This window comes from Podarcis liolepis (genome assembly GCF_965112155.1).
Source record: "Podarcis liolepis genome assembly, chromosome: 1".
NCBI lineage: Eukaryota > Metazoa > Chordata > Lepidosauria > Squamata > Lacertidae > Podarcis > Podarcis liolepis.
The window spans coordinates 111,465,045-111,490,545 of record NC_139554.1 but is presented as its reverse complement, the minus strand read 5'-3'; the positions used below and the strand labels follow the sequence as shown (position 1 = coordinate 111,490,545).

General features: G+C 40.8%; 1 protein-coding gene across 1 annotated transcript in view; it reads left to right on the top strand.

Annotated features, from left to right (window-relative positions):
* ZNF804A (zinc finger protein 804A) overlaps positions 1 to 25,501 on the top strand; it is a 240,386-nt gene that overhangs the window by 147,985 nt on the left and 66,900 nt on the right. Inside the window, exon 2 of the mRNA XM_083495934.1 lies at positions 418 to 561. Coding sequence (XP_083352060.1) covers positions 418 to 561 — 144 coding nt within the window. The remainder of the gene's footprint in view (positions 1 to 417; positions 562 to 25,501) is intronic.

The following is a 25,501-nucleotide window of genomic DNA, read 5'->3' as shown; positions in this document are numbered from 1 at the left end:
CCCTGTAACCAAATTAAATGACTGTCTTAATTTCCATATGTGTTCTGCTGAAATGTATTTATGCTCTGAAGGTTTTGACCACACTAATGTGTGTGTCGTCGTCGTCGTCCCCCCACCACAGATAGAAATTAACATTTACACAGCCGTAAGCAAGATAAATATTCATTTTATTTATTTCCTTTTCCATAAGATTAAAAGACATGTTTCCTTAGCCCTAGAGGTAGCTGTCAGTTGGAAGTGCAAATTGGAGTGTGCAAAAATGTTATGCTCCTCTGCTGATAAAGCAAGTAAGAGCAAGTTTTTAGTTACAGGTTGACAAATTTGATTAACTTACCCAGTACAAAAAACCAACAACCCGTCCCTCATATTTGTAACGTTGGAATAACAACTAAGAATCCTTACTCTTCCTCTCTACAGGATTATGCTGAAAAGGAGAATACAATCGCCAAGGCTCTGGAAGACCTTAAAGCCAACTTCTATTGTGAACTTTGTGATAAACAATACTATAAGCATCAAGAGTTTGACAATCACATCAACTCCTATGACCACGCTCACAAACAGGTAAGTGCCTGCATTTTCATGACTGCCAAAATGATGTAAATAGCAAAGTTATTTTTTCCACTGCTGTTTTGTGCCTGAAACCCTAGTTGAAAATGAAAGACCTATGGTTAGAACAAGTGCACATCATTTTGAAAAAGAGGGTACTAACAGACTGTCACTATTCGGGGTTGGATTCTATCACATACCAGCAAATTCAGGCTGCAGAATTATAGGACGCATTTGCACCATATATTTAAAGCACTGTGGCACCACCTTCAACAGTCGTGGCTTCCCACAAGGAATCGTGGGAAGTGTCATTTGTTAAAGGTGCTGAGAGTGGTAAACAGAGACCCCTTCAATTCCGCTTTGCAAGGAACTCTGGGAATTGTAGCCATGTGAGGGGAATAGGGGTCTCTTGACAACTCTCAGTACCCTTATCAAACTACAGGTCTCCAGATTTGTGCGGGGGGGGGGGGGAGTCATGACTGTTTAAAGTGGTTTAATAGTGTTTTATATGTATTGTGCGGATGTGACCATAGAGTCTTGATCAACAAGCCCGCTTCTTGCAAAAGATCTGACTTTTTGAGATAAGGAAGTGACAGAAGAATTCATTGGAAAGTGTGGGACAAAACTTTTTGACGTCATCTAATCACTTGTTGGTGTTCTGCTGATTTATTATATTTTATTGTGTTTGGCTACTATCTTATATTTGCCTACCTGGAGGTCAGCCCCTTTGAAATCAGCCAGACTTACCTTTGAGTAAACATGTACACAACTGCACTGTTTTATTTTTTCTATATTATTAGACACTTTAAAATGTTGCTAAAAGTTGGGATGGAAATTGTAAAATTAATTACCGTAATTAAAATTTATTTCTCTATTATAAAACTTTCCAGTACTGGCATCTTTGAGATTCTGAAGGATGTGTGAAAACTCACAATTTAATAAACAAGCATGACTACTAATGGTTCCTTCTTTAATATTTTATTCCCTGTTTCTGATGCACCAGAACCAAAATAGCTTCAGAAGATTAGCAAGGGTTTCTTTCACTCTCAGCCCCATCAATTAAAATTTGCCTTCACTGATTAATATTGGACTCCTAACCAATTAATCAACTAAAGCGTTAATGGATTAATCTGCTGATTAAAGCTTGCAAGGCTCCATATGAGTGATTACATCCTTGGTGCTCTCCTGATTTGATTTCTTATCAATTACATCCACAGTAATTGCAGATGGCCTGAATGTACATGCTTGCCTTGTATAGACAGCTGTTGTCATGTTGACCCCAAGATCGGAGAATATAAGACATATAAAATAGTTAAGGTATTCTTTTTTAGATGTTTGTGTCTTATTTGTATGCAAGCTTTTAAGTTGTGCAATGACAAAACCAGGCAAATAAGAAGGTGACTTGAGAGTTTGTGAGGTGCGAGACACCCTAAATTCCTGGATCCAATAAAAGTTAGAAATTAATCAAGGTTTGGAGAGTTAAACTATGCCAAACACTGAACCCCTGAATTAAGTTTATGTTAACAAACCAGGCCAGTCTAGTGATTGCTAGTTGAGTGTGGGTTATTAGGGGGACAAAGACTGGTGATGAGTAATCAAAAGATGAGTCATCAGGACACTCAGTGCCAGACAGCAATGGTAGGGATGGAGCCCCTTCTTCTAAGTGGGTTTAGGGGGTTTATGATTTCAGTTTGGGTGATGTAGGCTGGGGGGGGGGATCCTTTTCAGTCTGTTAGTGGCAACAAGGAAGAAGAAATGGGGGTCAGGGGCACCATGTGATAGCTGACTGTGATAACCTAAAGAGACAGAGAGCATGGCTGATTTCTCTGTTCTGAGACCCAAGTCTGCTGTGCCTATGGGAGAAGCAAGAGACCCTATTGGAATCTGAATGCTCTGAACTTTCTCAATTCTAGATTCAGGCTGGAAATATGCATATATGCATTAAAAAACCATATATCATAAAGACACCACAGTCCCCGCTGTGCCTCATTGTTCCAAGAGAAAACATGAACCCTGATAAGCATGCCCGCTACCCTTGGAATCTCACACCCCTCAGAGATTGGGGTGGCACATAACAATACAGTAGTACCTTGAGTTATATACGCTTCAGGTTACATATGCTTCAGGTTACAGACTCCGCTAACTCAGAAATAGTGCTTCAGGTTAAGAACTTTGCTTCAGGATAAGAACAGAAATCATGCTCCGGCGGCGCAGCAGCAGCAGGAGGCCCCATTAGCTAAAGTGGTGTTTCAGGTTAAGAACATTTTCAGGTTAAGAACGGACCTCTAGAACGAATTAAGTACTTAACCTGAGGTACCACTGTACACTAAAATTGGTTTCTTCCAATTGCTACAGGATGCAGTTCTAAGGACACTTACCTAGGAATTCTGAGTGCACATACTTAAATGTTTTGGGTTGGGGGTTTTTTAAGTCTAGCTCATAATAATGTTTGACACATTGTCCTCTAATGGGATCACAAGTTCTGAGCTGAGAGTTCAAACTCATGACACTTCAGCTGAAAACTGAGGGTGGTGAATAGTGTACGGTTAAACCTCTTTTGGATGGGACTGCATTTTCCCTAAAGCAGGAGTGGAGTACCTGTGATGCTTCCATTGTTCCTGGACTACAAATCCCATCATACCCAAACAGTAGCCATGCAGGCTAGAGGGCTACATGTGTCTGAAGGATCAGGTCCACAATTTGGACGTCTTTACTTTACAATAAAAATAAGAAGCTGTGCTTTCAAACACCAAGTGCTCTCCCTGTAAAATATGGCAACTTTTGCTCATACACCCCCAGTTCACCATAATGCCCCCCCCCCATTTTTACTGCATGTGAATGGGTCAATAAAGCGGGAGGGGGATTTTCATCCTATTTAATTTCCTCCAGTACTGGTTTTGTATTCCAGTGAAAATGTCTTTTGACCTAACACTATTTTTTTCTCTGTGTTCTTTCCCCCCTTCTCCATTTTTTAATTTGAAGCAGAAGTAAACATGAATCTGTTAGCACACAAATTTATCTCTCAGCCCTTAAGTGGTTTATGATTCACATAGAAGTGTGGAGAACTGAACATCTTGCTGGAGACAGATAAACAGGATATTTAAGGGAGGAAAAACGACTATACCTTATTTCACCTGTTAGCATCCTGTATAAATATTTGACAAAATGGAATAAATAGCAAGAAACTAAGGGGCTTGGATTAAATAAAACCCAACTGTGAGCAGAAGGAGAAAATGTTTCTTCCAGATCTTACAGAGGTCTTAGTGGGATATTTCTTATAGTGTGGCACTGGAATGTCCCAGAGGTTGCATTACAAGTTAAAAAAAAATGTGAATAAGGAAGACATAGGTTATAACATTTAACTTAGATAGCCAATGTGCTGCCCTCCAGGTATCACAGACTACAACTACTATCTAAGCATGGCTAGTAGCCAGGGATGATGGGAGTTCTAGTTCAACAGCATCTGGATAGCACCACATGGACTATCTCAGCCTATAAACTGGTGTGTTATAAAACCATCTTGAGAGACAACAGCTCATGCAAAGCAAAGAACTTCTTTGTAATTTTGACGGCAATCATCTTTCTTCAAGCAGCAGAGCATCTTTGCATGCTAGAAACCCATTGTTTCAAGCTGGGCGTGTGATGCAGTCATAAATAAAGATTACAATTTTTAAAAAATCAGAGGAGGAAGAGTGGCTTGAGCAGCTAAATTTGACTGGACACACCCACCCCAATGGCGAAGAACTTGCAACCTAGAGGAAGAGCACCAGAATGTTGTATTTTGGCTCAAAATGGGTGCTGAGGGTAGAAGCAGTGTTGAAATTGGCGAGCAAAATGCTTCTGTGTGGAAATTTCTGGATGCTAAATATGGCTGGTGGGGCACAAATTGTGGAGGCCTGGCTTGTTTGTGGAGGCTTTTCTTAGCAATAACATTATTGTTGTGGTTTCCTCACTTCTGCTGATATTATACTTTTCAAAAATGTGGGCAAGCAGTTTTTTTTATTCTACTTACGTCATTTGAACTGTTGGGTATTCTGTCCCTTTGTAACAGTAGTTCTTTCTTATATCAGTTTTTACATAACTTTTGTGTCACGGGAATCTGCCACGGTGACAGTTTTGGAAGTGTAGCTTTTTTTAGATTACCAAACCTCAAAGGGATAGTTGGCTCATTGTCCTTCCTTCCTACCTTCCTACCTTCCTTTCCTAGTACATCCACCACTGTCCTTATCAGATATGTTTAGTGAACTGTTGTGGGATGACTCTTCACCACCAATCAATAAAACTTTGGGTGGGGGTTGAGGAATATTATTTGAAATGCTATTTGGATTTTGTGGCCGGTAAAAAATATCTTATTTCCCTAGGCCTTTTAATCTCTTCTTTCTATATATTTTGTGGAGTTTTTTTAAAAAAAAATGGGTGATGCTTTTTTGTATGTTTTCTTAAATTACTACATGCATTTTTAATCTGTTTGAAACTGCCCCAAGAACATGTCTTTAGGATGTGGCATCTAAATCCTTCAAATAAATAAAATTAAAAAATCAATTCTGGACTTAAATGGAAGAACGGATTCATCACCTCTATACCTTTTGGGGGAGTTTTGGAACTAAGAGTCTTCTGGACATCTCTGGTACCAGCTTTCCCCCTGTTATCATGACCTTAGTTCTTAGAAGTTAATTGGCATCATTCTGCTATTGATTGCTCTTCCTAAATGGCATCTCATTATTTCAAACAATTAGTTGCAACAGTCAGTTGGTAAAGGCTGCCCCATCTTTGTCAGAAAATTGCTGGCTAACACCCGAGCTCATCAATGTGGAGCATTCCAAACACCTAGGGAAGTACGGAGTATTATTGTTAAACCTGTTAGCAAATCAAGATATCTCTTCTTTTATGTCTCTTTTGTCCTCGTATGCAGTCAGGCAGCTAATTTGATGACATTTGGGAACTCCTTGACAAAAAGTTTGCTGTCATCTCTTGAAACTTAGCTCAGTTTCTCTTGTTTCACAAGACCACATCAGTGGAAAAGCTTCTCCCTAATCAGAATGGGCATATATGAGGAACTAATTGTGTTGTTGATACTATGGAAATAACTTTTCTTGCATGCAATATCAGACAGTGGTTTCCCTCCTCATCTTTCTCTGCTCACTGTTACTCCACGGAAAACAGGTTCTTCTGATTTTCTTTGGATAGAAATGACCAGGATCTTTGCAAAAAGCTTGTTGTTATCATTTGCCTCCGCATTATAAATTAATTTTAGAAGGATGTTGTGCAATTCCAATGCTCAATCAATAATACAATATGTAGGCAACTGGCACCATTTCTGATGGGTAGGCAACATTCTAACCAGCCAACATGCTATCTAACTAAGACACTTTGGCAAAATCCATCTACTAAGTCTCCTCAAGTTTTGTTTAAGCCTTATAACACAGTCCATCCCATTCCCCCAAAGCAGTTGCTACTCATGACATTTTCTGAAGCCCCGACAGAAGCATAATTAAGTAACTTCTTTTTTTTTGTATGAGATAATTTTCTGTCTCTCACAGGTAAAACATCAGATTACAAACAATAAAAATACCTTACTTATAAAATATCTAACTCCCCTTTTAAAGTTGATTCCTATCCTTCCATGGCTATTTTGCAATGCTATTATACAAATCTATGATGGTGCTCCACTTTTGGAATACTGTGTGAAGTACTGGTTAACTCATCTAACAAATGAATATTGTAGATCTGGAAAAGGTTCAGAAAAGGGCAACCAAAATGATTAAAGGGATGGAGTTAGTCTCCTACATGGAAAGGTTATGGTGTTTGTTCACCATGTTTCTAAATTTAAAAGCTCGAAGGGGAACAAAATAAATGTACATAAGATTGTGCATGCTTGGAGAAAGTGGGTAGAGAAATGTTTTTCTCCCTTTCTCATATTACCAGAATCCAGAGCTATCCAATGGAGCCAAAAGTTAGTATCAGGACATGCAAAGGAAAGTGCTTCTTGGCATAGGGCACAAACCAAGGAATGCCCTCCTGCAAGTTGTGGTGGTTGGTTTAAAAAGAGAATTTGACAAATACTTGGAGATTAAGACTATCAACAACTACTAGCTACAGTGGTTATGTTTGACCTCCACTGTCTGAAAGCCAGTGGCTGCGAATCGCAAGGTGGGAGGGTCCTGTTGTACCCATGTGCAGCTTGTGGGCTTCCCCTTGTTTGTGTTAAAACAAGATGCTGGACTAGAGGGGTCTTTGGCCTGATCTAGCAGGACTCTTCTTACAATGGTCTGAAAACCTAGACAATAAATATCCTCAAGTCCTACTACTTGTACTGTCCATTTTAAATGCAGTACTGTTTGTTTCGTGGTTTTGTTCCAACACAGCATTGTCAGCATTAATTGCTGAAATTATAATCATGCAACCTGCTGTCATTTTCTGCCTGTTTATTACCTACATAAATCATGCCAATCACGAGGGGGAGGAATAGAGCTGCGTTAAGAGGCTTCTTTAGCTTTCCCTCCCACACCGTCTTAAAACTGCTGACATTTGCATTCCCTTGAGTAAGGTAAGATTGCCAAAGCAACAGGACAGCGCTAGACCTTGAAGAAGGTGAAGAAACAGAAATTCCACTTAACTTACAACTCTGCTGAAATCCAGAAAATGTGACTAGAACACTAAGTCTGAAAGGAAATCCATGATAATGGTGGTGAAGACACAGTAATTGTTGAGACAGTGGACTGGAGGAGGCATTTTTTAAAACAAATCAGCTGCACAGGAGTAAATGAGATTGAACTGAATTATAGCTCTTGAGAGACAGGATTTGGAGCTCATGGGAAAGCCTTTGATGTTATTCAGTGACACCGTATGACATCATACACTGAAAAAGAAAAGAAAGCAATTGAGGACAGCAACTTCCAGCAGGCAGGCAAAATCAAAGAATGGTCCTATCTGCACATTGGTCCAGGAAGTTTGGATTAGATGAGTCAACTCCCCATATCCTTTCCTAATACATAAGGAAGAATGCGACATCATGATGTAATGCCACTTCGTTGGTTAATGGGTCACAAATTTCAAACAGAATGTCATTCGACTACCCTAGGTAGCTGAAGCAGCAAAGTTTGGTGGGGGGTGTTTTTTCCTAATAAGAAAGAAAGAAAGAAAGAAAGAAAGAAAGAAAGAAAGAAAGAAAGAAAGAAAATAGAAGAACCCTCAGCTACCTCATCTTTTAATGTCAGCCCACTCACTCAGTTCCAAAAGTTTTTCAGTGCTTTTCCACAAGATTAATCCAATCACCAGTGTTAATTTTGTTCCACTCACCACCATCACCACCCAGTACCAAAATATGCAGACCTGAATACTTTGGCCCAATGCAACTTTGATCTGTCAGCTGGAATTGCTGCAGAAGTGCAGGGAGGTAATGCATTGATTTTGTTTCACCTCTGAAATTTCAGCTCCAACGTACTGCAGGAAGCCTGTCCTTTTGCGAAGAGACAGTTATCAATTGTGACCCTGAATTAGAGCAGGTGGATCAATATTTCAAAAAGCAAGGGACTCTTAGAGGTGTGGTATCTCAAATAAGAGACATCCATTATCTTCCCTGGAAGGGGAACAAGTGGAAACAAGGGGCATCCATTACGTTGCAAGTGACTGGAGTAAAAGGATGCCCTCTTGGGGGCTCTGTTGTGCATCACTGCCTTTTTCAGCATCAGTGTTTTATTGCAGAACATCTAAATCCAGGTGCTCTGTTGAATAAATGGTTTTATTCTTATGAGAAGAAACACATAGATATATTTAGTTACATAAATTTTCCATCAAGAATATGTGATGTGAGCCCAGGAGCAAGTTCTTCACCAGACACACAGCCCAAGATTAGATGCTTGGTCCTGAAATGCACCAATAAAGATACTTTGGCTCAGAGGCATTCAGGTTATTTTGTGTTCCTGATTAATCATTCAAGTCTCTCATGGGGATTTTGAGGATCTCACAGCACAATGGTTCACGACTGTGGGTGATCCTCTAATGGTGAGTCCTGTCAGTGTATGGATTTCTGCTTGCAGAATGGGACTTCCCCTCTCTCCTTCCCCCACGTGTACTCCACACACTCTCCAAATCTACTCCAGAGGGTTGGGGAAAACCTCTATGACAGATTCGGGATGACATGGGTAGATGACATGGGGACATTCTGTTGTACAAGCAGAAACTTCTGCTGACAGAACATTCTTCTTAGTGCTGTATTGGATTCTCTCCTTTTTCTTTCAGCCATTCTATCCTGGACCTATGTTTTTAAACATTGCTATTTGGGTATTATTTTACAGAGTAGCTTCATTGGTCTCTTTGAGTATTGTGAAACCTACATTCATTTATTATTTCTTTCCCAGCCACCCATCCTCCTTCTGAGGAGCACAACGATAAGGTAGATCCCTCAGTCTGCATTCCCCACACCCTCATAAAAATATTGTGAGATAGTTTATGTTGAGATACAGTGGCAGGCCCAAACATTTAGGTACCTTCTTAAATGAGTGGAACTTGACATTGGGTCTCGACGATCTTCCTGGTCCGTCTCAAGGTGAACATCCTGAAACAGTTTAGTGGTGAAGGGAGCATTCACCCAACTGATGTGCCAAGACTGGCTAGTGTGAGGGCATAGAGAAAGGTCCTCTCTTGGGCAATGGCAAGCCATGTGTTCCTCAGAGGCTTGAGGAGTGTGGTTGCCATTAGCTTCCTCAACTCTTATACAGGGTTTTGTTTAGGTGAAGCAGAGGACAGGCTGTACCTAATTTGATCCATGTTGCCCAACAAGGATGACAGTAGGATGTAAGGTTTCTGCTTAGAAGTGGTACCCACACTGCTAGGGGAGGCAGGCATTAGGGGTGGCAGGGAATTCTGCTCTAAGTGGACATGGGAGCAAAAATTCCTGCAGCTTGCATGTTGCTTTGAGGTCAGGAATGGAAATCAGGTAAACAGATATAATTAGTGTTCTTTGTAGCTGCTGTTTTTCATCCACAAAAGATATGTAAATAATGGCATTCCCTTGTCTCATTTTTCTGATGTTTTCTTCTCATTGAAATAATGTAATTAATGACATACAGTGGTACCGCGGGTTAAGAACTTAATTCATTCTGGAGGTCTGTTTTTAACCTGAAACTGTTCTTAACCTGAGGTACCACTTTAGCTAATGGGGCTTCCCGCTGCCGCTGTGCCACCGGAGCACGATTTCTGTTCTCATCCTGAAGCAAAGTTCTTAACCCGAGGTACTATTTCTGGGTTAGCGGAGTCTGTAACCTGAAGCGTCTGTAACCAGAGGTACCACTGTAATGAATTGCATTTAATTCAGTGAGAGCTGACAAGGAGACAAATCATCTAGATTTATGTGGAAGCCAAAGTGCAGCAGAACAGAAACAGCTCTGATTGCGATGAATACACGTTGGAATGGAGATAACTGCCTTCTTACATCCCTAGAAGGCATAGACCAGGTGATGCCTGTTGCAGTTGCATTATTAATAATGCATCCCACATACATTTGCCTCGTGTCTTTTGCCTTTGTCCCTCATGCTGAATAATCTGATTATGTTTTAGACACTATTATATTAGGATGACACAATCCCAAGGGCTGGGCCAGAGCACTAAGCATACGTTCTGTGCCTGCTGAGTTCTGATTGAAATTCACAAGGCTGCTTGAGGACCACAGCCATTACCAAGAATCTTCAAACTCCTTATCGAGAAAAATACAGCTTGGGGGTTGCAGCAGTGGACTCTGAATTTTGATTCCTTTGGAATGTAGAAGCTTGAACTTTCTACTTACACTTCGGCCTGCGAGAAATCCTGTACGGAGTCCTGCAACCTCTTTGCACATGAATAATAGAAGCTGACATAGCTTCCTGCCTCTATTATCTTTGCCTTTCTTCTGCCTCTGTGTTACACCATCCCTTTGTTCTCTCAGCCTCAATTAGATCTGACCGGGCCTCCTAGGCACCTCTGCATTACAAATAATGAATAATAAATAATAATATTAATTCCAGGTCATTAATGATTAATGCTGCTACATTAAAATGCCCAGCGGCTGTGCAACGGCCAGCCTGAGTCATCTCTGAGCGTATGCTGGCAAACGGCTCTTCTGAAATGTTGGTATTGCAAATATAAGCCAGCACTGTCGACCGCTGCAATCCCACAGGATGTATTGACATGAGAAGCAGTGGAATGAAGGAAATTAGCCTGAACAGAATTTCCAGCTCCTATTTTAAAATCTATTAGCTATTAGTCCTTCTTCTTGACTAATGCTTGGTGTTGCCTATGAATTACAATCAACATACTTGCAGCCCGATCAAGTGATTCAGCGCAGACACAGGAGCTTTCTACGTATGCAAGCACTCCGCTCCGTACATGCTTTCCCTCATTCACTTCAATGGATATGTGAACTCCAAATGCACAAAGGGACAACGGATTAGGTGAATCTGTCCACACCAGATTAGGTGAATTCGTGAACCACTTGCAATTGTGGTTCAGGGAACATAAATAAGAGCAGACACTATACCAGGCTTCCTCAACCTCAGCCCTCCAGATGTTTTTGGCCTACAACTCCCATGATCCCTAGCTAGCAGGACCAGTGGTCATGGATGATGAGAATTGTAGTCTCAAAACATCTGGAGGGCCAAGGTTGAGGAAGCCTGCACTATACACTTTGTGAGAATGCGTAAATCTCCCGTGGTGCTTTTCTCATCAACTGAAGGCCCTTGTTAGGATTTTCATTTCAAAAACAGAAGTACTCCCCCTTGCAGTTTTAGAGATGGAAATACAATAGTAAAATTTGCTGAAGAATCAGAAGCAACAGCTATTGATTGATGGGTTGATTTGCAAGCATGTCTACCCCTCTCTTCAACTCTAATGGAGCAGCTAAAATCAAAAGCAGCAATTTAAAACAACAATCATTTCATTAAAACAATAAAGCAGCATCACAGAGCAATAGCAAGAATAGCAATGTTTTCTCTTTTTTCACCACTCCATGCAGCAGACTTTTTTTCACGGTTGGCATAAGTTTTCCATACATCGGCATGTTTTAAGCCAGGGTTAATCCTGAAGCTCACTTTTCCAGGGAGAGGGTAGTCAGGTCTAGAACATGTGACAAATATCATAACAACAAAGGGCCAGAAGATGAGCTCCATCCCCCTGCAAAGTCTTACTAAGTGTAGACTAATTTAAGTCAATGGACTTTGGTGGTTGTGGCCAGTGCTGCCTGTGAGTAAATGAAATGGATTTCTACTAGTGCAATGGGACTTTACCTCCTTCAACATCCTGTGCACCCTCAAAAACTGCTCCAGAGGGTTCTGTGACCCTCTCGAACCGATTTGTGGGTGTGGGCTTCAGGAGAGAGAAGAAGAAGGCCAAGTGCCATTGTAGAACTGGAAGCTCACTCATACTTTAGATTCCACCCATTGATTTCAGTGGGTCTACTCTGAATATGCCTTAGATACAACCCTTTTTTATACTGTGTGTTTCAGCCAAGTCTCATTCCTAAAGCAGTATGTAGTTAATATCCATTATAAGGTGCAATATTGTAGAGACGTGGAAGTGTTTATGATCACTGGTTGTTGACGTCCCGGTTTCTTCTGCTTCTTCCATTCATACAAAGGGGTAGAAAGACCTGCAGAAAGGCTCTGGGGCTGACTGAGAACTTGCAAACCCGGAGAAGAAGCTTTCCATTTGTGGGTCAGACCATTCTCTTGATTCTCTTGCTTATGATTTTTTCTCTCTTCCAATTCTGCCTCCATGATTCAACAAGCTTCCTTGCAAATCACAGCTGGAATTTGATGTGCCACAGGAATGTGATTAGACTTTCGCTTGAAGTGAAAGTGTGGGCCAATTTAGAGTCTAATTTGTGTTCCCAAAATCTATCCATGGAGTTTTGAGGGAGGCTGAATGAGTTCTGATAAGACTAGCAGAAGTTGCCTGTGATTTATTTGGACCTCTCTTGAGTGCCACTGAATTCCGTGTAAGGCAAAATTGGAGTCGTAAGCCTGACAGATCCTGCCTGGGCAAAACAACTTAAGATCTAAGGGAAAGTCAGAAGAATTTCAACCGTCATGTGATCCTTGGATGAAGGGTGGTATGGAAATTTATTAAATAATAATAATAAGTCTAACAACATTTATCAAAGAGATTTTGCACATTCTTAAAAACAAAACAAAAAGGGGGGGGGAAATGCCTTTGAAAGTCACAGATTAGTGTTTTTTGTTAGCTTACAATCTTACCTGAGCAGTAGAGTAAGATGAACTTCTTCGTTTAGGATGCAAGAACAAACTTTATTAGTAAACTCACTTAAAGTTTCCTGTATTTTCAAATCAGATATCGAGATCATACAGTACATTTGCTACAGGCTCGTATCTGTTATATGGCATTATGTTCTCAGGATGACTAAACTCACATGTTCTTTGTGTTAATAATTTACTGAACACATACAAACGATGGAAGGAGTTTAAGGCAAAGATGACATGGTAAGGGAGAAAAGATCTGGACAATTTCGAGTGGGAAGAAAACTGCTGCTCCTACTGTTACAAAGTGAACAGATTTTGAAGTCAGCAATTTGGATCAATTTTGTATTGTGTGCGTGTGTTTTGTAGGAGAAACAGTAGAAATATAAAATAATGGTTGTCTTTGTGAGCAGGCGGCTCTGATGATGTCTGCAATGAAAACTGTGCAGTGCACTGCTGAGAAACCCATTTCATTCCCCCATTCTAAGTGCTATCACAGACAATAAAATTGCCTGAAATATGAAGTAATGGCTGCATGTTGCTTAATGTGACAGTGGGTATGAGAGGTTTTGGCCTTTAGTATGCTTTAATGGGGTGCTTTAGAAAGTAACTATGCAGCAAGTGACACATCTATTTATTAAACACAATTGCCCCCAAACAAATTCGTCACATTTTTCCTCTCAAGAGAATGCATTATGAGTTAGCTTAATTGTGCAGGCTTTTCTCTCATTCTGACACCTTGACAGCCCTTGTCAGCTTTTAAGAGTTGGCCACTTCAGAGTGTCATACCTCTGTTCTGGGTGTTGCCATTCCTCTTCTGTGAGCAAATATGACTCAGGACTGCTTTACACGTAGCTTAAAGGCAGAACCCAACCCATCTTCAGTCAGTCAAATCTTATCAAATGTCCATGTATTTGAGGGCAGCATTGTAGTGCAAGGTGGAGAACGTCAGACTAGGATGGAGAACCTCTGGAGCATTTCTATTTGGCTCTTGGAACTCACAGGCCCCTGGTCTCCCCAGGCCATACAATTCTCTAGTCCTATTCTACCCTGTCCCCAGGTATTTTTGTCTGGCTGGGATGTGTCCTTGCACTATGACAAAGCCTCTTGCCTCTATGGACAGAGAGCTGAATGAGTGTCTGTAGAACCCTCTGGCTACTACTGCATGGCTGAAATCTAGCATATGTACAAAGATCCAGAGGCAGCCCACCCATGAAGATGGAAGTGCAAGAGGAGGCGCCCAGCCTACCCCACCACTTCTGCCGCCACCGGAACACCCTTCTCTTGCTGGCAACAAGGAGGCGTTCTGGAGTGCAGTGTTGCTGCTTATCTTTCCCACCCCTGGGGTAGGAAAGACGAGCAGCAATGCCTTGCAGAACACCCTGGTTCTTGCTGAGTTTGGTGAGAGGGGGATGCTCTGGTGCCAGTGGAAGTGAGGGGCTGGACGACAGGAAGGCACGGGATGGCGCATTCCCATTTCACTACAGGTTCCATAAGGGAATGTGGTTTGAAAAGTTTTCCTACCTCTGTCCTGGTGAAAGACTCCACCCTCTGATTTGGAGCACATTAGTGCAATGCAGAGCTTTACTTCCAGAGATAATAGCAGCGTGCAGGGGAGGTGGGATTTTCACAAGGATTATACTCCCAACATGCCATGGTTCCATGAAAACTCCCTCTATTTCTTGCTATTATTGATAAAGGCGTGTTTAGCATTAGGGTAGCCAACATAGTGTGCTCCAGATATTGTTGGAATTTAACCCCCATCAGTCCTAAAGAGCATGGGATGAGTTGTAGTCCAACATCATCTGAAGGATGCTACATTGGCTACCTCTGGTTTAGTGTTATTTCTAGTCCAGCCCTTGGCCAAAAGATGAAAACCTTGAGTAGCTGGAGGAAATATGAGGGTTTGTCTACAATGATACTTTTTCTGGCTCATTTCAATTGGCCCTCCTTCCCAGGTTTTGACTCATTTTTTAATAATAATAATAATAATAATAATAATAATAATAATAATAATAAACTTTATGATGATGATGATGGTCATTCTTCATACAGTATGGTTACTGGCATAAGCACATACAAATGCAGTAAGACTAAAGAATGTAACCAATAAAAACAAAAACCAGAAATCAAAATGAGAATACAGAGGGGAGGGGAAAACCAGGAGAGAGCTGAGAACGCAATGCCGCATACAATGATCACATATAAAAAGAAAAAGGCGAGTCAAATTAGTTCTCGATAAAGCCTCTCCACATATTTATCTGTGGAGCATGGGCTTTAGTGGGCTGTGCAGATGAGTTTCCCCCAGTCGGATTTGTGCATTTCATTTGTAAAGTGGGAATAGGCGATTTATTTATTTAAAGCCCCCCTTTCCTTCAAGGAGCTCCAGATAGCATGCACTGCCTTCCCCACCTCATTTTGCCCTCTCACCACCCTGTGAGCCAGGTTGGTTTCAGAGTTCTGACGGGCCCAGCATCACCCAGCCAGCCAGCTTCATGGTCAGGCATTCTCACCACCATACCACAATGGGTTCTGTCCCTGTTGTTTGTTTTGCACACGACAAGAGGGGGGAAAGTTTCAAGGACTTCAGTTCATGCCTTTGCCCCTCACTAATGAAAACAGACTTGCCTGGTAGTTCTCTCTGGGTACCACGCCACTAAGCGTGCTTTGATTTTGCCAGCTGAGCAGGCTTACGGGGAAACTCACAGCGGAAAGAGATGTCCTTTTAACTCTTTACACTGCAAAAAGCGCTCACCCTTGGGAAGGGGCGGCTCTTTGTTACTGCCCTCCCCCTGCGAGCGAGTATTGAAGCAATGTGTCACTGTGCTGCGGCCCCTGCCATTTCTGAAGACATAAAACCAAGCCCCTGATGGCTTGTGATAATTAAACTCCCATAACACTTTTCTTAAGAGCAGGAGTGTCAACCCTCACACTCTTGCCAAATTCCAAGTCAGGTAATTAAACACCCTCTCTATTAATTTCCCCCCTGTGGTGCCAACTGATTGCACTGTCCTCTTTTTTTTCTGCTTCCCTTTTCTAAACTGTGCAGTGTGTCAAATTGGGATGCAGTATAACAGCAATTACCCTTTTTTCTCCCCTTGTAATGGCTACCTTTCATTGGGAAACACATACCTGGCATCTCCTTTATATGGAGCACCTGAGAGGGTGTAAAATGTATTGTTTAAGCCCTAGTATTAAGTACTCTGAGATTTGTTTATTTATTCAAAGTTCATGATATCGCTGCTTTCCTGGTTTAACAGTATTAAAGCCCTCACCATTTGGTGAAATGCCACTCCCACTGAACTTCATCCGTAACCAAACTTTTCTGCAGTATTTTGCCTTTCCAGAATGCTATAGAATGTAGATAATTCATCTTTGGTTGCTGAAATTTCCAGAGAAACATTGTGAATATCTGAAAACAGACGTATATTTACCCATTTCAGAGAACAAACATCAGGGGATTCTGTCAAGGAGGTTGCCCGTATTTGCTGTTGTAGCTATGCTTTTGGACCTTCCCCAAATTCAGCTGACTAAATGCTGATATTCACCAAAATTTGGAATTTAGGATTTAACTCCAACATTTACTGCAGTGCAATTTTCTAGGCTCAACCTGTCTCCAGTCTGCATCTATTTCATATGTCTTTGCTCATAGGACACTTCCACCCAAACACAGAGAGAGAGAGACATACAGACATCTTATTAAGTATTCCCCCCCACACACAAACAAAATATGATTTTTCCTACACATTTACCGCAGGATACACATTTTATATGCATTTTCACATTTTAAATACACATTGAAACATGGATTATTGTATGTATTTTGGTATATTTCTGAGTCAAGAAATGTATTACTAAATTCAGAAAAGTGGAAAAATGAAGGACACTTGTGTTCCAATCCACATATTAGTCTGAGAAGTACAAATCAAGCTGGTTCATTTCAAATATGTCAACAGAATATTCCTACTTGCAGAGAGCTCCCAGAGAGCTCAATGGACCTTACTCTCTAGTAGCGTATTTACACTACGACCTATAGAAGCAAATAATAAGATTTTTAGTAATGCTTCAGTAAATATTTCTGCTCATACCCCACCCCCAAATAGGATCTTTTGCATGACATAATTGTTCACCAGATAACATTCAGTTCAGCCCTCATCTTTATCTCCCGTTCACACAGAATCTCAGCCCCTAACAGTTAAATGAGTTCATTGATGCAACATAGTTGTGTTGTATCAATGAAGAAAATTAACTGTTAGGGCCTGATATTCTGTGCAAATGGGAGATAAAGATTAGAGGGAGATGGCAATTTGCTTTCCATGTGAGAAGATAGAATTTAAAGAATCCCAACTATGCCTTTCTTTACAAACATCATTTTTCTATACAGTTGCTTTTAAGCATGTGTTTGCATATATTAATTTTGCAACAGATACTTTATATAATAGTAAATTGTGGAATAGTGTTTAGAATGGTGTTTTTTATGGGGGGGGAAAGAACGAATTCCTATGCCCCACAAATAACCCAGAGATGCATTTTAAATAAAAGCACACATTCTACTCATGTAAATACACGCTGATTCCCGGACCGTCCGTGGGTCAGATTTAGAAGGTGATTGGGCCAGATCCAGCCCCTGGGCCTTAGTTTGCCTACCCATGACTTAGGGCTTATAGTGGCCTACAGTTAGGATACTATGTAGAGACTTCTGTTGACCCCATCTGAAAAGGAGTGACACAGTACTGGAAAAGGTACTGAAGATAGCAAACAGAATGACCCTAGGCCCGGGGGGTGAGGAGAGAGAGAGGGAGGTGGGAAGTACAGTTACACTAGTGGCCAAAACTGTGGAAACCTTTTGGGGAAAGTATATTTCCAAGGTTTGATGGTTCATAACACCTGATTGGCTCTCTAAACAATCATGCTCATTGGCTACATTCGAATGAAGGAAAGCTACTGCATATCAACCTAAGCAAGTTGTGCTTCCTTTTTCTGATTATTTGGCTATACTTTTTGATAGAATACCAATAATTGAACAAACTTTGTTGCATTACATTTTTCATTAAATCATCTTTCCATTGAGATATAATTTTATGTTATTACTCCAATAAAAAGTGGTGTTATGAGCCACTGGTGTAAGTTTCTCCACTGAAGCATTTCTAGCCATATTTCTCCCAACAGTTTATGCCTCGGCACCATGAACTTGACTGCAGGGTTATGCATACATGTTGTAGGCAATAATAACTGAGGCAGCAAAAAGGTTGGGCTCCGAATTGCATATTGTGGGGGTGGGTGTCATCTCCTTTGGAGGAACTCTAGGAATTCTTCAGTAAACTGGATTAGATCATTTTCCTAGTCTGATGTCCTTTGGGATCTCCTCACTAAGAAATCTAGAGAGATGGGGCCCTGGGATTAAATCAGAAAAGGTTTCCTATATTAACCAAAGTGTCTCTCTTCACATCTGTAGTTTCCCAGTTCCTGTGTAGACATTACCAAAGTCTACTTTTTAAAAACTTGTAAACTATTTAATGGCAATGGCGGGGGGCGGGGGGGGGAGAGTGCCCCTCGCAAGCATTTCTGGAAACCTTAAGGGAGAAATGAGTCACCCGCTACCTTGCAGAGACAATGTTCCCTGAATGGGGTATTAGGTTCATTTTGCTGACTGTAGCTGCTGCTCCACTGCCTTCTAGCTTCTCAAGGACACGGAATAGCTCTCAAGCACTTTATTTTTAAAAGGGAGGGGGAATAGAGTTTGTTCAAAGCAGCCGATCTTGTGTTTCTTACATTTCCTGGCTGAATCTTCTGCAGTCTTTTTGTCTTGGTGTAAGGTGCCTGTTGTTGTAATAGAGATTCCAGTGTGTTCTCTGGCTTTCACCAATAGCAGGCAACAATGGTTTTTTACAAAGGGAATGTAAACTGATAAACATAGTTGAGACCTACCTAAGTGCCAGTGTTTTAACAGCAATAACAAATGCTATTGTCCCTCATACTTCCCTGGGAGGCATATAGGTCCACTTCCACATACATATATATATATATATATATATATATATATATATATATATATATATATGCAGGTTTTGGTGTCTTCGGGTGTCTTCCCGTGTAAGAGTTGGGGGTGTCTAGGCGACGTTTCGACGAGGTCTCACTCGTCATCTTCAGGCTGGTGCTTTCGGCTTCTTGTTACTGGAACAGAGCAGGATCTCAGTGTTTGAGTTCCTATAAATACTGTTGAGGGGGTGTGGTGTATAGCCTCCAACGTTCTGGGCAGAGAGGAAGTTCCCAGGTTAGTGTGCCTTTTCTTCTTTTGTTCCTTAATTACTTGAGGGATATCTTGAGTGATTTCTTGAGTGATATTCTGAGTACCACTTAGGTGGGTCATTAAGTGTGGATTAGTTGCTAAAGCTTTCGTGTCTTGACTTAGCTTTAGCAACTAATCCACACTTAATGACCCACCTAAGTGGTACTCAGAATATCACTCAATAAATCACTCAAGATATCCCTCAAGTAATTAAGGAACAAAAGAAGAAAAGGCACACTAACCTGGGAACTTCCTCTCTGCCCAGAACGTTGGAGGCTATACACCACACCCCCTCAACAGTATTTATAGGAACTCAAACACTGAGATCCTGCTCTGTTCCAGTAACAAGAAGCCGAAAGCACCAGCCTGAAGATGACGAGTGAGACCTCGTCGAAACGTCGCCTAGACACCCCAACTCTTACACGGGAAGACACCCGAAGACACCAAAACCTGCATTCCTGTACCCGTGAAAATCTACGAAAGCATATATATATATATATATATATATATATATATATATATATATATATTTAATAAACCTATTTATAGACCACCCTCCTACAAAATACCAAGGCATTATACAACTAATTTTACAAGTACAATAAATCATTAAATACAATGAAAGCAATACAAAGCAATCACAGAAATGACTGGCTCATCTCAAAATAGTTTCAACAACTGAACAGGCCTGGTAGCATTTTTTTAAAAAAAGTCTTCAAGAGATGTTGGGAAATTAGCAGCAAGGATGCCTGCCAAATCTCTCCTCCAGAACATGAGACTGGCAACACTAAATGCCCGACTTCTAGTAGACACAAGTTAGGCTCCTGGAACAAGTGGGGAAACTTAACAGCACTCCTGTGGATCATCTCAGCAATTGAGGTAGGATTATAAGGCCTCAGGTGATCCTCGAGGTATCCCGAACCCAAGTTGATCAAAACTTTGCATATTAATACAGGAACCTTCAACCTGACCCAATAGAAATGCAGATGTTTTTGCACAGCTGTTACATGCTGTCAGCCACTTGCCCCGTCAGCACTGCAGCTGCTGTGTTCTGCACTAACTGAAGCTTTTGGATCAGGCCCAAGGGCAGCCCCGCAAAGAGTATGTTTGCAGTACTCCAGACTTTGCGCAACTCTGTTTTGGTAGCAGCAGGGCTGCTTCAAAATAGTTTTGGTAAGACTAGCAACCTTTTTAGGGAAGTCTGCACATTATCACCTGGCTGAGTTTACTTAGGACAAAAACTGAAGCAAATTTGGTGGGTCTTTCTCAAGCAAAGTACCTGAGGTATTGTGAAACAAACTCTTGATTATTATTATTAGATATGAAACATTTGTTTGGGATGTGTGGGTCTTTCTCTCATCCTTACTTGAAACCTGTCTGCCATAGCTAATTAATCAATGAATATTCTTCTGGTTAAAAGGGAAGGGAAAGTATGTTAGAAGAATGATAACCACCAGTTAGTCCTAGGGGTCAGCTAGCATTTAGCTAGCAAGCGCGGTGGGATACTTTTAAAAGATCAAGATGACTTCTGAGGCACATGGACCTCTCTGTGAAGTGGAATGGACAACATATTGTGCTTGACATCCACACGCTAACACATTTGTCCTTACTTGCAAACCATCTGCTTTTGCATGAAAATTACATCTATCTGCACTTTATGAAATATTCTTCATTTTTGATGTGAAGCAAAGGCCAGCTCCTGGGATAAGAAGGCAGCCGATCTTCTCTGCCCAAGGGGGGGGGTCACACTTGTCTAAGAAACCGTCCTTTTGAAGATTCAAATGTCTTCATTTTTTAAAAGTGAGGGTCACCTTAAAGAGCAACTATGAAGCAACATCAGCAGCCCTAAATCCTTAAACCTAAGCTGCTTACATGCCTATATCTTCAGAAATGAGACAGAGGAGAAATAAAGGCTACCCCCAGGTCACATATATCAGTACTGCAATTAGCCAAGTGGATTTCCTCCACAATTCAGTGTGAGAAAGGAAGATGGATTTTTAATCACCATACATAACACAGGAGTCACATATCTCATTTTGGCAAAAATACAGCCGATTTGAAGTACACTGCCAGTGAGATGGTGGGGTGTGTGTAGAGACAGGCCAACATACTGTCCTGTTAACGATACTCTTTTAATCAGGCTGCTAAAACAATGGGATAGATATGGTGGAGATCAGTGGCGTAGCGTGGGGGGTGCAGGGGGGGCCAGCCGCACTGGGCGCAACATCTGGGGGTTAGGGTTAGGGGGCGCAAATCCACGGGTTAGGGGGCGCAAATCCACGGGTTAGGGGGCACAAATTACTTGCCTTGCCCCGGGTGCTGACAACCCACGCTACGCCACTGGTGGAGATGATTCCTTTTCCTCTCTGTAGACCTGGTTCTTAGTATTCCCAGACATTATACAATAGTCATCCATCCACATGTCATTATGCATAATGAATGCATGTGATTTCCAAAGAGATGCTGTGCAGGTAATAAAATAAAATATAAAATACTTGTCCATGCTTGGACACAAGTGAAACAGAGTTCAATGGGTGTGTTTGTGTGTTTTACTCTCACATTTTTTTCAAGTAGGAAATAATCCGACACATAATTGTCTGTCCTTTTGATGTAAAAGTGCTTCTCAGCCCAATCCACTGAGCTCAGGGTAAGTGCACTTAGGATTGCAGTCTATGTCTGGCAGAATCTAGTTCATAATTAAAGGGGGGAGGGGAGTTGTGGAAATTGGTAAGAACCAAACAATGAAAAGAATGTACAGTGGTACCTTGGTATTCAAATGGCTTGGCTCCCAAACATATTGGCTCCTGAATGCCACAAACCCGGAAGTAAGTGTTCCGGTTTGCAAACGTTTTTCAGAAGCCAAATGTCTGACGCAGCTTCCACGGCTTCCGATTGAGTACAAGAAGCTCCAGCAGCCAATCGTAAGCCACGCCTTGGTTTTTGAATGGTTTCGGGAATTGAACGGACTCCCGGAATGGATTAAGTTTGAGAACCAAGGTACCACTGTACTTCTTTGTGTAATAGACAACTTAACAATTTTATTACACAGGATGCTTTTAAAAAGGTTCAGCAAATTCATGCATGGTGTCATAACAGCTGAGAAGGAACCTCCATGTCTAGAGCCATTATATCTCTGATTACCAGATAGTGTAGAATGGCTATCGCCACCAAGGTCTATATGATGAGGCCTCGGAACTGGCTTCTGTTGGAAATAGAGAAGTAGATAATGCAGATATTTAGCTAGATGTTAAGAACTTCAGATCCTGGATCAGGGGTAAGAAAAGACCACCAGCCTCAAAAGGGCCTGATACAGTCAGCAATCTTCAGCATATACTGTAGGAGGCTGACCACTGGATAACTGTTCTGATTTAAGCCTGAAGGCAGCTATATTAGTCATTTTGGTGGGTTAAATATTGCTTGTGCCAGAAGGTAATCATCTATGTGTCTTGACTGTGCTTGGAAAAAGCTCTCACGTATTTGCTATTGGACAAGATTTGAAATGGGAGGCCAATGCGATACAGAAATGGAATTGAAATGTCAAGTGAAATTTGAAGTAAAGAGAGAAAAATGACTCCCAACTTGTCTTTAATTTTCTTGGTTGAGGAAAGCTCTTCAAGGTGTTACTGCAAATTTATCTTTATAATTAGAAAGCTTGTTCCGTTTCCTGGAGAAGCCAGTGAGTGCTTTACCACTGACTTCAGCAAAGGCAGACTGGAGCCCCTTAAAATCATTAAAAATAATTACCCTCCAACTCCAAGGCAATTGCCACATGTAGCAATTTTTACAGATAAACAAATGGCCTCAAGTTTTATGATCTTTTGATTATGAATTTAAATAAATCTGAAAGCTAGGATGCTAATTTCAGTTTTACGGTGTTTCCTTTGGCCCTCCCATCACTAATATTTATGAGGTGCTCTTGGGATTTTTTGCTGAAGCTAACAGAAATATCCTAAAGCTCTGCAATTTGGCCAGACTGCAGTTATACATGTTGCTCCTTTTCCAGCTATCGTGGTGAAATATTCAGCATGCTCTCCTCAGCTATTTTGTTCACATGAAATGGACTCAGCTTTGGTTGGACTTTTCAACAGGAATTGGGTTTGGTGTAAAGCAAAGCTCAGTCCCAGGTGTTGTGATGTGATTTGGTTGGCAACCTGGTGCCCTCCATATGTTGTTGAAGTCTAACTCACATCAACCCCAAACAGCATAGCTGATGATGAGAGGTGATAATCAGGTAAGGAATAGTTGAGGTAAGATATATGAAAGCCAACCTCAAATCATTTGAAACCCTTGTACATAAGCCCATTAATTAAAAGCAGGTGGAGACAAGCAAACAGAGTCAATGTCTACTCAAAGGCAGATGAATGTAGCACAACATAGAGGTAATCATTTCAGTTTTTTGAAGAATTACATTCATGCATCTGGCAGCAAGAACAAGGGAAGAACCAAAAAACACAATAGCCATGTTTACACAGGGTTCCCCATTCAACAACAGACAGATTTGTGGAGATCTGCTTCCCCATGTGTGTGCACACTAACTGGATAAGTACAAGAGAATGGCAAAATGCTTAAAATATAGTAGAGTCCTTTTGATAGCCATAGTTTGGGAATACTTTCAATTATTCATTGAGTCAAATGTTGTGTCAAGGCTGTAATCCAATGCAGACTCACAAGAATGTAAGTTCCTACTGAACTTGGTGTGATTTACACCTGGGTAAACATATTATATAGGATTGCATTGCACTTATTTTTTATTCTTTAGCACTACTATGATTCTCAAAACCATTTACTAATAGTAAACACAGTATGATTTGAATATTATTTTGGAAAGGGCAAATTAGAAAGTTTGCCTTTAAATGTTATTTGAATTTCTTCCCCATCCTAATTGTGATATAGTTATTGGTTAAAAGGGAAGCCCAAACCTATTGAAACATGTTTTAGTTTATAGTGCATTCAGAAATATACACATGATAAAGTACAAATTTAAATATGCAATTAAATATGTGTTGTTCTGTGGATTTTTTAATAAAAAAAGCCTTGCAATTTTGTGCAAAAAACAGGAGAGAATAATTCACTTATAAATGAACATATGTAAAATTGACAAGGAACAGAAGCAGACCAATCCAGCTATCCCTATTTAGTAATGCTTTTGATTCTCTTCTAGGTTAGTATATGTATAATTAGTATCCAATGCAAAATGAATATGCTAAATTAATTTTGTACCGCATTCAGTTGTACTCTCATCAGTTCTATTGAGGTTCTTGTATCATAGCCATTATTACAGTATTTGAGCATGGCATTAAATAAGATTTCAATATGCAATTTGAACTGATTAGCTTTAAAAAATTGAGTTATGTTAATCAGCCCAAACTAATATGCAGTATACGAACCCATGCTTCTTGCTAATTGCAACAGGAATACATTGCTGCAATGCAAGAATAGCAGAGAAATCACTCATTGTGAGCTGTGGGTTTAAAATAACCCATTAGTTGGATTATCCCATTCCAGATTTGATTGCAATTTTAGCACAGCAATAGTAGACAAAGAAATCAATTAGCAGAAGATGTAAACTTATCTAAATCAAAATTGGACTGCACAGAGTTGGTCTATATCACTGCTTTGGGCAAGTATGCATGGTCTAAAAATTTTCATAACAGCTGGCCTCTCGCACCCCCATTTCCACATGCCTCTTTTCTTCCTTTATGCTCATCCTACCTCATAGGGCACCTCCAAATTATCAGTTTATTGAGCATTCATCCCAATTTGTTTGCAGGGAGGATAGAGCACATTGTGTCAAAACTAGTGTTATCCCACCATTTCCAGGGTGTTTTCCTGCCATTTTCTTTATCACAGGGAGTTTTGGGGAAGCAGGTTTTCTTGCACAAAGACCTCCAAATTAACAAGAATACCACAACTTGAATTTGCCAGAATGTGACTGAATTCCAGTCAAAATAGCAACAATCCGGAAGCATCCTTACTCTGCATCCTTTTCCCCATCCACTTTGCCTCTGGAAGGAGGAAGGAGAGTGATATCCCTTGGCCACCATTGCACCAAGCCTTTTCTCCTGTCTTATTTCTGTCCCACTTACTGCCTACAGCTCCAGTCACCAAAACTTGTGAAGTTTCTATTTCATCCAGCTGACCAGATTCCACATCCAGATTCATCCAGATACCACATAAAATTTTCTCTTTTGATCTTCTTGCTGACGCTTCTTGCTGTCACTCCAGATGCTAAGTGAACATGTGGATTGGACTGAGGCATGAGATTGCATCAACTGTCCATAGTGGTAGAATTCCTGCTCCATGATTGCAGTCATGGTTTTTTTGTCTATCACATGACGGTGTATGTTTTGACTCCACAAAGTGGGAAATGATGGAGACAGGATGTTTGTGTTACTGAGTTCTGTGAAGTGGGACTATTGTCCTTTGTCCTTTCTCTTTG